General features: G+C 41.8%; 1 protein-coding gene across 1 annotated transcript in view; it reads right to left on the bottom strand.

The window, feature by feature from the left end:
* The window catches only part of FBRSL1 (fibrosin like 1), a 754,268-nt gene that overhangs the window by 260,391 nt on the left and 478,317 nt on the right, over nucleotides 1-15,560 (bottom strand). Inside the window, 1 exon segment of the mRNA XM_033174384.1 lies at nucleotides 8,119-8,148. Coding sequence (XP_033030275.1) covers nucleotides 8,119-8,148 — 30 coding nt within the window.

The following is a 15,560-nucleotide window of genomic DNA, read 5'->3' as shown; positions in this document are numbered from 1 at the left end:
TTTTATTTCCAACTTGTATTTTATCCAAAATCTGTAGTTTACCCTCTCGAGCTCCCTTAAACTTAATACAGTTTCTCGGCCTCTCTTACACAGGGGTGGATGAATCTTCTAAGAAACGACTGAATTATCTGACGCCAAAGTCCATGTCCATGATATGAGGCTGCCATGTCATAAAAACTTTAATACTGAAAACTAAGAGCTGCCTTTGGTGGGAAGCAGGTGCACACAGAACCCCACCCCTTTTCGTTTCAGCTCCAGGTCTTAGCTACTTGAAGTTTTAAGCTTTTTCCTGCCACCATTGTAACACAAAATCAAACCACAGCATAAATATGCAGCGAACGTTTAATTAACTTAGAAGTGCAATGCCATTTGCACCCCTACCCCTCCTTCCTCAGTGTCTTATTTAGTAAATGAAGAAATGCCTGATATCTAACCCTTGATTTGTAGAGCTCGCTTATGCTCTGGGTCCATACAATTAAACTGACAACCCATAATTTCACTCGCAGCAGTTGGGAGCCCAAGAATGAAAGAGCACGAATGTTGAATTACTTTGAGGGAAGGTAATAGGTTCTCCCTCCCTCCCCCCCCCACACCGCCCCACATCCCACATTTTATACTTAATACTGCTCCAAACATTGTTATTAGCAAAAGTCTCAGCAACATTTTGGAATAATGATGAGAAGGAATTAGTCATTCCCTTGTTTTACGCAACTTGACTTTTGGCTTTTCGCAGAATGCCATTTAGCGGGAGCACATTACCAAGCTGCTCGCCTCTTTTCATCTGAACGCTAAAGCAGGTAAGAGACAATAAGAGGAACTGTTGATGGTTTATATTACTCTATTATGTTAATGTTCACTAAAGTATGCCATAAGCTCTCTCATTACATGTGTATAAACCAATTCTCTGTGGTGTTATTCCTGTGCTAAATGCTATAACTACATAAATCTTGAATTAATGGAGACTTTATAGTTCCTGAAAATGAAGGGTAATTGCTGTCTGTTAATGCTGTTGTAGCTAGTAAAGGAAGTATATATTTTCAGTAGCAATGTTTATGGGCCGTCAGAGCAACGCCACCGTCACTGCTACGTGCTGCAGAAGATCTCAGGACAAACTGGGAGTCCCTGTCTTTTTCCCCTCTGAGGCAAATGAAAAGCAAAGCAAAAACAAGGGAGGGGCGTAGGGAAGACATAGGAGGCTCCTTTCTATCTCCATGTTGTGTACACCGAGAGGCAGCAGATTTCCAGGGTTTCAGGCAGGGAACACTCCCTGGCCTTTCTGCATGCAAAGCAGCTGCTCTACCACTGAGCTACAGCCCCATGCAACACTGTCCTGGACAGTGGTTTTCAACCAGCGTGCCATGGCACCCTGGGGTGCCTTGAATGATGGTTAGGGGTGGCGAAGGCAACATTGGCCTCCGTCCCTCTTTCCTTCCCTCCCTTCTCCGATGTCCTCTCGCGTCTCTGCCTCCCAAAGGTTTGCACAGCTGTTTGTTGCAGCAGCCCTGGCTATAAGCTCCCCAGGCAAATAAATGGTGCCTCTGGGAGGCACCTCTCTTTGGGGTGGGGCGGGGGCAGCTCAGAGACCAGGGATGGCAATAGCAGCTGCCTGAAGGACTCCCAAAGAGAGGGAAGAAGAGAAGAGGCTGAGGGAACACTCCACAAGGGAGGGTGTTTTAACAAGGGTGAGAGGCTGCCAGCTCTGCAGGCAAGGGGTGACAAAACTGGGCTCCTGAGCCTCAGAGGGGTGCTGCAGAAATAATGCAGTTGGCTAAGGAAGCCATGGGCTCAAAAAGGTTGAAAACCTCTGCTCTAGGAAACAAAACCAAAGCACCTCCAGATTCTGCTAAACACCTTGCTTGTAGGGATACTATAATTCTCTCAGAATCAATAAAGCTCTCCCTCCTTTTCCTTTGTTTTAAACAAAGATGGGGGCACACTAAATGCAAGACAGAAGATCTGTCGAGCAGATTTTTCACTGACAGTCATTTGGAACAAAATTTTAATACTGCAATTATGGGCCCATTCTCTGATCCCAGCTGGTATTGCAGTAGTATGAGTGCTTGTGAACTCTTTTCATTCCATCCTTTATTAAACTGGATTAAGAAAAAGACAGAGGATACTCTGGCGGGGGGGGGGGGAAGGACCAAGGGTTGGTTGGGCTGTATGCATGAATGGGACCCGAGACCTCAGTCTCCAAGCCTCTGTAAACGCCAAGCTTCAGAGAACATTATTTTCTAAGGTCTCCAGGGCACATGGGCACCCCTGCATCCCACAGTATGTGGCCTAGGGCAGGTGCACCGGAGGCAACAAATCGGCATCACCTGCCAAAACACTGCTGCATCCAGGAACTGAGGCAAAGGCTCAGACCTCTACTTACAGTGATGTGATGCATGCATTTGCCTTTTCTGTCATGGAATATAGTCCTGTTTAGAGGCAGAGACCTACTTAAAGAAACTGATGCCTTGCCTTTTGTCTTTACAGATCAAGAAAGCAACACAGAGAAAAGACACAGAGGCATTCTCTCTTCATTTTTGTGTGTGCAAAGGCTCGTTGGGTTAGTCCATAAGCTGAAATGAAGCGTGACGGCCATCTCCACCCCCCACCCTGCTCTCAAATATCATCTGTACAGAATGATATAATATTCTTCCTTTTCTGAGAAGGACAGTTAGGTTACAAGCCATACGCAATGCAGCTTCCTCTGAAGGTAACCTCAGATCCCACATTCTGAAAGCTAATCAATGTTGTTCAGATTTCAATTTCTTCACTACAAGGTGAAGTCAAACCTAATCTAACAAACGTCAGTCTCAGATGTAATGCTGCTAGCCAGGCCTACCCAGTGTAATTTAGATAATCATTAATAGCATAGCTGTATACTAAAACTACATGTCACTTACAACTTCATCTGAGCATTGACTGGCAGATCTTTCAAGTAGTTTTTCTAAATGATTGCTTTTTTGCCTTCTTTGATTGGGGAAATGCGAGAAATACTGTGATTCAGCATCGGAAATAATATGAGGGAATTGAGTCTCACCATGTTCACCCATGTAACACTACCCTCTGTTATCAGGAATCTAGACGGGGCAGACAGAAACCTAAAATATACACCGTACAGAATAATATGGAGAGACGTAAAAGGAAAAAGGAAAAAAAAAGAATGCATTTCACAGAAGAACTTAGCTCTGGCAGAGAACAGCTACTTGTGTGGCACAGCAAGTTCCTGGCCATCTCTACCAAGCAGCAGCTACAAATTTTGGCAGGCACCAACACTTATCATTTAGATGACAGGTTAAGATCCTTTCATTCTCCAAGGCTTTTAATGGGTGATTGGTGCTGGCTGCTGCTTTTATCCGTCTGTTTATTTAGACTTCATCGCTTGTTGATACTACTGTGTACATTTGTTCTTTCACGATGTCGTCTTAATTAAATTATGAGAAACTTTATGTGTATTTACTTTAGACATTTCTATATTCTCCTTCAGCCACAGGCTCCCAGAGTCGGTTCATTCTATAGAGCCACAAAATAAATCTCAAGCAATCCAAACACCAAAACAAACAGGTAAAAAGCTGCAGATCAAGCGGCCACAGCTCAAATATTTGAGAGCCTGGGAAAATAAACCTTAAGTATAACAAAGTGGGCAGCCCTTTGAAAGAAGGCGCTCTGCTCCCAAGGGGCCATCACTGTGGAGACCCTCTCTCTGCCCAACTCCCACTTCACTTCAGATGGTAGAAGTAACCAATGCTGTGCTGCTTCTACTGGTGCATTTGCACAGAGCGGATCTCTCCCCACCTTGCCCCTCCTGCTCTCCTTTCTCAGTAAGCAGCAGCGACTTCTACTACAGGTAAGCACCCATCATTCCACCGTCCGACCACTACTGTTGATGTGAGAACAGGCACCAAGCTGTATGGGGCTTTGCTGCCAACAGATTAGGAAATTTTAACACAAAAGCTAACATACCATAAAAGCTAACATACCAAATAAGGGGAGAGTTCATGCACCACTGCTGGGAGATAAATAGGGGATGGCAGTGTTTTCTGCCCAATGCAGACACTGGACGCGGCAATAATGTGATGGATTTATGCTAGCACAGGCCACTACAGCTCTTCAGACTGGCGTGAAATGGTTGCGCCTGCACCAGGTAGACTCAGCCCCGTCAGTCCCTCTTCCCCTTTTGGCCTCAGCTACTTGACTGTGGCAACCAAAAAAATATCAACACACACCACAATACAAGCTGTTGTTGCTTAATCCAGCCCTCTCCCTTATGGCTTATGTGTCAAAACACATCTGTGATTTCATCTGGGGCAACTTTAAACATGCAGCAAGACTTTTAAAAGAAGGCAGTGAAAGGATGAAATGCAAAATGCATTTTCCTGATTTTGAACAGATGGGGGAAATCTGCTTTATTAGTGTAGGCTTCCCAGGTATCTTCCTGCATTTGTGGTATTTTTTACCTCCTGTGGTTTTAGCAGAGGTCAAACAGAAACACTTTATAACTCTGTAAGCCAAATGACAACCCAATTCTAAATTTAGAAATGTGCAAATTTTCCGAATCTCTTTATTATTTGATTTTAATTTTAATAATAAAACTTTATTATTATTTTGTTTTGAGGTGGATATCATGTTCAGCAGTGAGGACTGCACAGAGCTTCCACTCTCCCACCATTCAAAATGATATCTGCAACACTGATAGCTAGTGAGATGGGGAACATGTCAAAGGAAATTTGAAATCAAAAGGGTTTAACTATGAGTTTAAGCACCTTTCTGTGACTTAAGTCAACCCAACTTTTTTTGGAATGCACCCAGACTTTGTAAGATGAGAAAGTGGAATTCTAAAGGATGTTGGGACTTACAGAATCATGGATCCCAGTTTGCCCATTACTAGCTTAACTGAAAACCACTACCAAAGCTGTTTCCCCCCCAAATAATATTTTTCACTTACAGTGGAACCATGGTTTTCTAACTTAATCCATTCCAGAAGTCCGTTCGATTTCCAAAATGTTTGTAAACCAAGGCAGGGCTTCCGATTGGTGCAGGTGCCCCAGAAACAATAGCCAGCAGCTGCATCGGACATTCGGCTTCCGAAAAAAGTTCGCAAACCAAAGCATTCACTTCCCGGTTTGCGGTGTTCGGGTTTCGAGTTGTCAACTAAGCCGTTCAAGGACCAAGGTTCCATTGTATTTTAAATATTATAAACCTTGCATTAGAGACCAAAATATTTATTGTGGCATAAACTTTGGAGGACTCGAGCCTCTGATAAAGTGGGCCCTAGATCATTAAATACCGTATTTTTCGCTCCATAAGACGCATTTTTTCCTCCCTAAAAAGTAAGGGGAAATATCTGTGCGTCTTATGGAGCGAATGGTGGTCCCTGGAGCTGAATTGCCCATGGGCCAAAAGAGGATCGTGCTTTTTATTTTACAAAGAGAAAAGGGGGTGTTGAAAGGACCCCGCTCAGCAGCTGATCAGCAAGAGATCGGGAGAGAGATAAGAGTCCCCGGCTCCCTTTTGGCCCCGCCCCCTTGCCCAGGCCTCCTTTGTTGAATGTGCTGCAGAGGGAGGTTGTTTGTTTCCCCAGCGACATGTGACTGGCTGATTAGATTATCTGTCTGGAAACTGTAGAAAGGGCTCCCTTTCCTTAAGAAGCTGTAGAAATGAGTTGAACCCCATTAAAACGGGGCTTTTCCCCCTTTGCAAAAAAGCTGCACAAATCTGAGCTGATCCTCAAAAAACAGGGCTTTTCCCTTTGCAAAAAAGCTGCAAAACTTTGAGCTGATCCTCAAAAAAACAGGGCTTTTCCCTTTGCAAAAAAAAAAAAAAAACTGCACAAATTTGAGCTGATCCTAAAAAAAAACCCAGGGCTTTTAGAGTAGAGGAGGAAAACCAGAAAAATATTTTTTTTTCTTGTTTCCTCCTCTAAAAACGAGGTGTGCCCTATGGTCCGGTGCACCCTATGGAGCGAAAAATACGGTAGATCTGTTAGCATTTAAGGTTCTACAAGAATCTTCTCTGCTTTTGTGTATTGGAGAGATGAATGTTGAAGCTTCTATGGAAGGGACATGAAAAATGACACCCTATTATATTGGCATCTGTGCTATGACCAAGTGAGGGGCTGATACTGTATTGTAAAAGGTAAGACCCGTTTTACCCAAGCAGCGGTCCACAGCACTTGTTTATGAAAAAGTCCTCCACTACCATGAGACTGTGCCTCATTCAATGACTATAGCATTCTGGACTTATTTGGATGCCAAAGAGGTTCCACAGCAAATTATCTCCATCCCAAGACATTAGTGATGCATGGCAAAAACTGGGTACCTTAGCCACATGGTGTGGAGCTGCCATAGCTGTCAACTTTTCCCTGTTTTTTTAAGGGAAATTCCCTTATTCCGAATAGGTCTCCTCGCAAGAAAAGGGAAAAGTTGACAGCTATGGGAGCTGCCCAACTGCAAGCCCCTCCTGGGGTTAATCTTCCTGCTGTTTGAGAATTTACCACCAGTTATACATGCATGAGACCCAGCCAAATGTACAGTGCTTCAACACTGGAGGGGGAATATGGTGCCTTCCATGCAACACCTTCTCGGTGGCAGCACCTCAGCTCTAGAACTCCCTTCCTTCTAAGATACAAAGGGTGGTGATGCTATTCAACTTCTGGTGCGAGGTAAAGACTTGTTATATCAGATCTGGTGTTTCCTGGATTCATCTATAATTCATCAGCCTTGTTTTAACCTGTATTATGCTGTCACTTACGCTGTTTTGTGTATATGTTATTGTTACCCACCCTGGAATTATTTTTGCAGTGAAGAGTGGGAGAGAAACGTTTTAATTAAATAAAAGCATTTAACAAACAATTTGTAGTTCCTGTCTTTATCTGAACTGGAAATGTATTGATGTGAGTGCAAAGAAGATAATAGATATGAAAACATTTGGTCAACATTTCTTGAGAGTTATGACAGCTCAATATATTTCTATTTCTAATTTATATGGTCAAAAATCTTCCATATTTTAACACTCCCTTTTTGTCTGAATGTTACTTTAATTGTATTCTTCAAAAATTGCAGTAAAAACTTCAGCCCACTCAAAGACAGAACCAAGGCAGCTGTAAATGTCAGCATGGCCTAAGACTAATATCTGATGAACTTGAAGGTTATTTACAGGCAATAAATTTTTCTTTTAACACAATGTCAGACTGAAGCTCACACTGCAATTCAACATAGTCTCATAGTGGTCCCACTGCAGTCAGTGGGAGTGCTTCAGTGTTAAGTGATGTTAATTAAACTTACCTCTTCTATAGGTGGGGCATTTTTAGGTCAGTGAAGGTCACTGGGTTTAAACAAGAACCCATACATTCATCTCTCCCCACCCCAAACATCCGACTATAATCTCCCAATGACTAATGCGAGTACCAAGCAATAATAATAATATAATAATAATTTATTATTTATACCCCGCCCATCTGGCCGGGTCTCCCCAGCCACTCTGGGCGGCCTCCAACAAATATCAAAATACAGTACAGAGTCACAAATTAAAAACTTCCCTAAACAGGGCTGCCTTTAGGTGTTTTCTGAATGTCAGGTAGTTGTTTATTCCCTTGCAATAAACAAAAGGGTCAGGGGTAAAAAAAAATCTTTGCTGCACGATAAATATGTATGCATGAAGCCAAAATATACCTTGACAGTTACAACATCATCTACAAAGATGGGTTACTGGTTGTCCATCTTTGAAACCCATAAGAAAACTGACATATTCAAAAGTCATTATAAATAAAATATTGCCTTTCAAGCAGTTATTGAGGGAAGTCTTCCTCCAAAAGAACATGATAAGAATGCTATTGCAGTCTTGAGTGCTCTTCCAATCAGAGCACATTAATCAAAGAAGGTCGTCATGTTAGCAACAACAAACCCTATTTTATGCACATAGTAAAGCCCAACGGAAAAGACATCTTGTATAGTGACCCAAGGCATTTGAAGTTTAGCAATCACTATTTCTAAAATCTGGCATAAAAGCAGATAGGATTTTTTTTCAAAAATTTTTTTTTTAGTTTCCTCTTACTTTCCTGGAAAAATAGTTCCAAGCTTCAGGAAGGCAGTAGAGTCAAAACAAAAAGGAAAGGATATTTTGACTTACCTTATCATCAATGTCACTCTCACTGTCACACTGCAGATTAAAAAGACAGAAATAGAAGAGTCTTATGAAAAGATGCAGAAATTATACACATCAACATATACAACTCAAAGCTTTCTTAGCACTAAGGGCCTCATATGATACGTAGAACAATTAGAAGGGGCTGCAATAACCACATTTATTTGAATTTTAGAATTCTTTGAGAGTATTGGTAAGCATGTACATAATGAGGACCCAGTAAATTAGTTGCAGGTGCATTTATTTTTATATAGTCACCAGACTAGCAAAAGTGGATATTGTTTTATCTTTTTGTAAATCTTTGAGGGCTTTTACAACCAACTGGTGTGTAAATTTTATGAAATTAATAATAATAAAAAACTTATCTGTATGAAAGAAACACAAGGTGTTATCAATAAAAAATGTCACAGTCTCCCTCCATTTTTATTTTCACAATAGAATCAGAATTTTGAATTTCCCTGGCAAATCACATCATTTCCCTTTGAAAATGTATTCCCTATTTTAACATTGAAATAAATAATCTCAGCATGTTAAAATGAACTAAAATAACATACCCAAATAATGCTATTTAAAATTGGATAAATACACAAACATCCCAGATAGGCTAGCTGCCCTGAGCATTTGGAAAAGTGAGATATTTTGGGCTGGGTAAAAGGCCATTTGATGAAGTCCTTCACTAAAGGTTCCTAGCATATCAGTCATGGCATATGAAGGCAAATGTTCCTCCTATGTATTGGAAACTGGTCTGAGAGCAGGCTTTAACACCCAGCGATGTTCATCCGTAAGAATCTGTTTTGAGACCAGGACAATTTAATTTGTTCATAAATTATTTGGATTTAGAGATGAATAGCTTGCAGTAGCAAACTGTGCACATGACCCAAATTATTAAGGACAGTGAAGTCCTGAGTGGACTGTGAGGATCTCAAAAAGGATTTTTCCCAACTGGCTGCCTGGGCAACAGAAAGGCAGAAGCATCTCAATGTCTGCAAGTACAAAGTGGGACATAAACATTGACTCTTATCTGCTGTTCTGTTGACTAGTTAGCCAATTTGGAAAGATTCTTCTATAGATCCTCCTCACAGCCCATTTGGGACTAAACTATACTGATTCAGTGTCTAGACAGGTTCATTGGGACAGAGAATCCAAAATACATATATATTGACTCGGGGACAGGGGAAACCTAATTTGGTTGTTATTGTTCAGGTTTGGGATCAGTGGATGTCCTTGTGGTCTCAAAGTTCAGCGACACCCTGTGTGATGCTAAAATTTGGCACCCTCATCTCTTGCCTTCCATTCTACAACAAACTGTAGCTATCGCTCCCTCTGCAGTGGCCCCAGGGCTCCGCCCCCAGTGTAACCGAACAGGTCACACTTCCATAAATCCTCCTCTGTTGGGATCATAGTAGAAAGCGTACTAAAAATGCTGGCTGTATGATTTCTATCCATTGCCAGGATGTGACCCTCAAATGCCTTTGAAGGAATGCAACCCTCAACAGAAAGAAAGTGTTGCCCACTTCAATGTGATTTCAATGGGAAAGAGCTATCTTTATTCATTCATTTATTTGACATACTGTATTTATAAACTGCTTCACATGCAAACGTTGTTGGAAGTGGTGTACAGTGATATAAAATACAAAAGACATAAGACTGTGGGGCATGCAATACTGTCAGCAGTCCCCTAGAGCTAAGAAGCACAGTTGCTGGCAAGGCGAGCAGCAGAGGAAGTGGCTCGCCCAGGGGCGGGGCAAGCCGCCCATAGGGGCAGGGCAAGAGCGGGGTGCACCGTGGGGCCTCCAGAGTCTACCTGCCTTCTCCCACTCAGACACCCTACAGCTGGGGGGAGGCAGTGGGCGGCCCGTTTGGGGCAATGCGGAGCCTGCGAACACCCAAGCCACTGCGTCACTCCCAGGAAAGAAGCACGGCTCAGGTGCGCTACAGGCCCCGCGGTGAGTGCCGCCCAATATTTTGTCACCCCCCTCAGTGGTGATACCCGGGGCGGACAACACCCACCGCACTCCCCCTCCTCCACCCCTGGGCAAGGATATATGGGGCAATGCAGTCCCTTAAGTAACCTGGCCTCAAGTTTATCAATTTGTAGCACAGTTGCTCTCCTGTGGTTAAAATCTTAGGAGACTAAAGTTCTTGAAACATTTTCTAGATGGGAAAAAACCCATAAAGTCAAGAAGGAGAAGGTGTGGCAGCAGTAGGGGGAATACACTGAAGTCTTTTTACACTGGACACACTTGCTGGCTTTGAAAGTGGAATAGTTCTATTTTCAGCTGTACATATGGCAGGATAATGACACCTTGGAATGTTTAGGGATGCATAGATCTCACTGGCTGGAGATGAGAAAACATTACCATTGCAAAGTACAAACAAAGCTATCGCAGCCTTCTCTATGCACAGAAAATGACCTCAAAAGCAGCAGGGGGGTGGTTTCTACATTAAAACAGGGAATCTCATCTTCCCTGCAAAATATATTATGGCACATTTTGTCAGTTGCCCACCAAGGGCTGCTTCTCAAGTTACATTATTTTAGACAGAGGATATGAATTAGTTGACTTTGGATTTTGCGGTCAAAGCACTAGCAACCAGTGGGAAAGAGATTTGATCTTTGGCATCTTACACTGGTTCTCCCTCTGAGGGATACTCCAGACGTCTGCTTCTATCAAAATGGACAGAAAGACCTCTAAAACCTAGAAGCAGTTATTTGCATGCCATTTCCACTTCCTGGTTTGTCCGAAGGCATGTGAGGCAGCTGCCTCAGGCAGCTAATTCTGAGTATCCAGAAAGGGCATCAAATGTTCATTACTGTTGTTGTTATCCAAACACAATGAGTTCTATGGAAATAGTTTGTTAGGTGAGCATTCGCATAACAAGTCAACGATTTCCACTGATTCCTATGGGGAATTTTCTAATGCATTCCTGACCACAATATGTTGCCCCCCCCCAGCTCATCACTCCCCTGGAAAACCCAGGAAAAATGCTCTCTGATTTGTCCTATTCAGGGCCATCTTACCCATAGGTGCTAGGGGTGCAGAGCACCCGGGTGTCGGGCTCTGAGGGGCGCCAGGCTGAGAGTCCAAGGTCTGAGAGTTGAGTCCAGGGAAGAGCCCGCTTGTCAGTCAGAGTGCCATGGCGAGCTCTTCTGCTGTGCCGCAAGTTCGGGGGCGACCGAGCCAGCGAGATGCTGAGGCGGCCGGCCGGCTCTGCCCTCCTGCGCACCTGGGACTGGGCAACCTTGGGGGGGGCGCCAGGTGGATCTTTGCAACCCGGTGCCACATATGCTTAAGACAGTCCTGGTCCTATTGCTCCCCCTCATTTCCTCAGCCAACCAGCAAAAAGTAAAAAATGAAGTAAAAAATGCTCATTGTTCGAATATCTGAATCTGCAATGTGTTTAGCAAGGTTTGGGTACTAATTCCTCTCATTTGGATAAGTGAATTTTCAAGTCTCTCCAGGTCACATTTCCTCTCTAGGCTGCATCCTCTTTCCCCAGGCCACACCCCACACTGGTCTTGCTTTGTCTTGCAGGACGTTGGACTAGATGACCCTTCCAACTCTACAATTCTTTAATACTTGCTTGCCTATATGGAGGATAGAGAAGGATGCATGTGTGTGTGTAGAAACAAAGGTAAGATGGACATTAATTGTTCTTCTCACATTTGCCTCACATTGACCTGCAGGTGGCCCCCAAAAGGTTGCCCAGAAGTTAATGTGGCCCCTGGAATGAAAAGGTTTCCCCATACCTGATGTAAGACATTTAGAACACTAAAAATATTAAGGCAAAAAAATAATGATCAGAAAATGCCTTAATGCAACGAAGAACAAACAAACACAGAACACACATTAATAATAGCAATATTTACAATAGCATAAGCAGGTTCACCTTACAGATCTTTTTTTAATTGACACAATTCAAAAGAATGGTTAACAATGTACATGTTATATATAGTACTTTAACATGTTCTTCGTTAACCATTCTTATGATTGATATTCCTTTTTTAAAAAAAGATCTAGAGCATTCCTCAGCAGGAGTAAAAGGGAAATTTGTGGTCTGGTTCACACATGTGGTACTGTCTAAGTACATTCATGTACAGTTTTTAATGCAAGACTAACAGGGATTTGATGTGCTTCTGGATTAAGTAGGTAATTTCAGTGTTGTTTGCAGACTAAATTTTCTGGGCATGAGTGATTAGTCCTGGATTTCCTTTGATTTGTTTTCCCGCCTCACTGAACTATGGGAAGCTATCCCATAATCCTTTGAAGAGGTGAGTTTTTTGGGGGTTTTTTTAAGGACATGCATTGCTTGCCAAGGAAATAGAACCTTTTTCTTTCCTCTTCTTGAACAGTCCCCTCTAAATGGATGTGTCAGTTTACATACATTCTGGGGACAACAGCAAATGTACCATTTAACTTTTGACACACATTCAAAACAAGATGTATATAAACTATTGATACCCAGGAACATATTATTATTTATGTGTATATTATTATTAGTATTGAAATGCATATTCCACCAGCACATACAGTCATACCTCTTCTTGTGAATGCTTCATGTTGCGTTTTTTTCGGGTTAAGAACACGGCAAACCTGGAAGTGTTTACTTCCGTGTTTCGCCGCATGCTCATGCGCAGATCCGTTCTGTGCTGTTCACACATGCGCAGAAGCGCTCTATCACGCTTTGCACATGTGCAGAAGCGCCACTGTGGTTACGGACTTTTCGGGGTGTGAATGGCACCCCAGAGTGGATCGTGTCCGCAACCAGAGGTAGCACTGTATAATTGATAAGAGACATTTTACAATGTAAAATTTTCCAGAGGAGTAGCTGTCTTGTCTCTTGCAGCAAAAGCAATGAGGGTTTTTGTAGCACCTTAAAAGCGAACATATTTGTTATGCCATGAGCTTCTGTGGACCCAAGGTGAACTTGCAAGTGATGAAGTGGGCTGGAATCCATGAAAGTTTTATACCATAGCAAATCCATGAGTCTTTAAGATGCCAAAACACACTGTTGCTTTGGGCCTGCTTTGCGTGTCACAGGAAGCCATACTATGGCTTATTGGAACTGTGCAAACACATCAGCCGCTTCTCCCTAGTCCTCCTACTTAATTACAATCTGTACCCAAGTTTTGCCCTGTGGGCAAAACTAGAACTTATACAGCAAAAAATATTTAGAACTTACTGGACAACATTACGCTTATTTATGGAAGAGCTATCTAAGACATCTAGTTGCTGAAGACGTAAAAGGGACAAAAGTTAAAACACATGGAAGGACACGATAATATGTTTGGGTGGCACGCATACCTTTGGTACGATAAGGTTAAAATCCATAGAGCCTTTAAGAGCCACATAGTTAGAAAATCCTTGTATCAGGTTTGGATAAGATATAAAGACTTATTGGAGAGAAAGACGCCTAGATGGATCTCACCAGTGGAGGCCAAGGCCTACAAGAGACCGAATATGTCGGCAAGTTGGTTACGATATATGGACATATTGCAGCAGGAAGGGGACTCATTTAAGCTGAAAAGCTATGATCAAGTTAAAAGTCAAGTCCCCGACTGGCTGCAATATCACCAGGTACACGAAACATTTAAATTAGATAAAAAAATTGGTTTTCAAGTGGAAAAATCAAAACTGGAAACAGAACTGATTGAATCAAACTCTAAAAACCTTTCCAAAATGTATAATTTATTGCTAGAGTGGCATACGAAAGATGAACTGGTTAAATCGACAATGATAGATTGGGCGAAAGATGTGGGACATAATATTATGATGGATGACTGGGAGAGATTGTGGCAGAAAGGTATCAATTTTACTGCTTGTAATAGTTTAAGAGAAAACATAATGAAAATGGTATATAGATGGTATCTGACACCAGTTAAGATAGCTAAGATGAATATTAAAATGTCAGATGTGTGTTGGAAATGTAAACATGCGAAAGGTACCTTTTTTCATATGTGGTGGTCGTGTCCAGGGGTAAATGCTTTCTGGGATAAGATATATAATGAGCTTAAAAAGGTAATGAAAATTACCTTTAGTAAGAAACCAGAGGCATTTCTCCTGAGCATGACCAATGAAGAGATACCCAGTCAGGACAGAGTATTTTTTATGTACCGGTATGCCACAACAGCAGCTAGAATTCTACTGGCAAGAACCTGGAAAGGTGAAGAGATCCCAACAGTGGAAGAATGGCAGTTAAAGTTGATGGATTATATGGAACTCGCAGAACTGACCGCCAGAATCCGAGACCAGAGGGAGGAGAAGGTGTCGCAGGATTGGAAAAAAATTAAAGACTATTTAGTTAAATCTGTAAAATTGAATATTTGAGCAGAATTAAGCAAAGGATCGGCTTTAATAGGTGAATGTTAGATAAAATTGTTTAGAAGAAATTTTTTTTTGTCAATGATTCAATTGTTAAAGAATCTTTTAAGATATTGTGTTTAAGCTATGATCTATATTGATTTATATTGGAGTAAGTATACTTAAGAGTATTAAGAAATAATGTAAATGTTAATGGAAAAAGATATAAAGCTACCTACAACGTATATATGATTTTGAAGGCAGTGGAGGGAACAGGGGGAGTCCCCTAGTAGAAAAGTTGAAAACAGGAAAAGTACAAAGATAGGTGTTAGTTAAGGTTTGTATGGTTTTCTTTATGTTTATTGATATTGTTATTGTTTTTATTGTGTTTATGTATTGTGTTTTTATTGTGTTTATGTTTATGTTTATGTTGTGTTTACTCTCTGTCTTATTGGAAAATAATAAAAAATCTTTTTTTTAAAAAAAAGTTAAAACACATGTTCTTACAATGTCCTACATTGGTAAATTTTTGGCAGAGGGTACAATACGACTGTACAGAATAATCTTAAATTTGCTGAGGAAAATATCCTTCTGAATTACCGTATATACCCAATACTTGGAACCTAAGAAAGGGACAATATGAGCTGACTCTCCAAGCCTTTACTATGGCAAACGGACAGGTATTGATGAACTGGGAAAAATTTACCAGTAAATGCAGCTCCCTTTAATGAATAGATCAGGGGTCAGCAAGGTTTACCTTGCCTGGGCCGGTTCATTCCCACAGAGATTGCTCCGTGGGCCAGATCACGTCTGCGCAGACGTGATTTCCGGCACTGTGGAAGCAAGCCCCCACTCCACGCTGTGCCGGTTTAGCGCAGTGTGCAAGGACTCGCCAAGCAGGTGGCTCAGTTTGGGGGCGGCTTGTGGACTGTTTAAACGACCCCCGTGGGCCGCTTGTGCCAACCCCTGGAATAAACAGAAGATACGTACGGATTTGTAACACAGGAACAAATCACACGTAAACATAACTTGCCATGGAATTTTTTAGCAATATTTGGAATTCATTTTTATAAACACTGTATTACATTAAATGCAGGATAATTACAATAATAATCTTGCAATATTTAC

Source organism: Lacerta agilis, chromosome 17 (assembly GCF_009819535.1).
Source record: "Lacerta agilis isolate rLacAgi1 chromosome 17, rLacAgi1.pri, whole genome shotgun sequence".
Taxonomy (NCBI): Eukaryota; Metazoa; Chordata; class Lepidosauria; order Squamata; family Lacertidae; genus Lacerta; species Lacerta agilis.
This window is presented reverse-complemented; position numbering and strand designations above follow the sequence as displayed.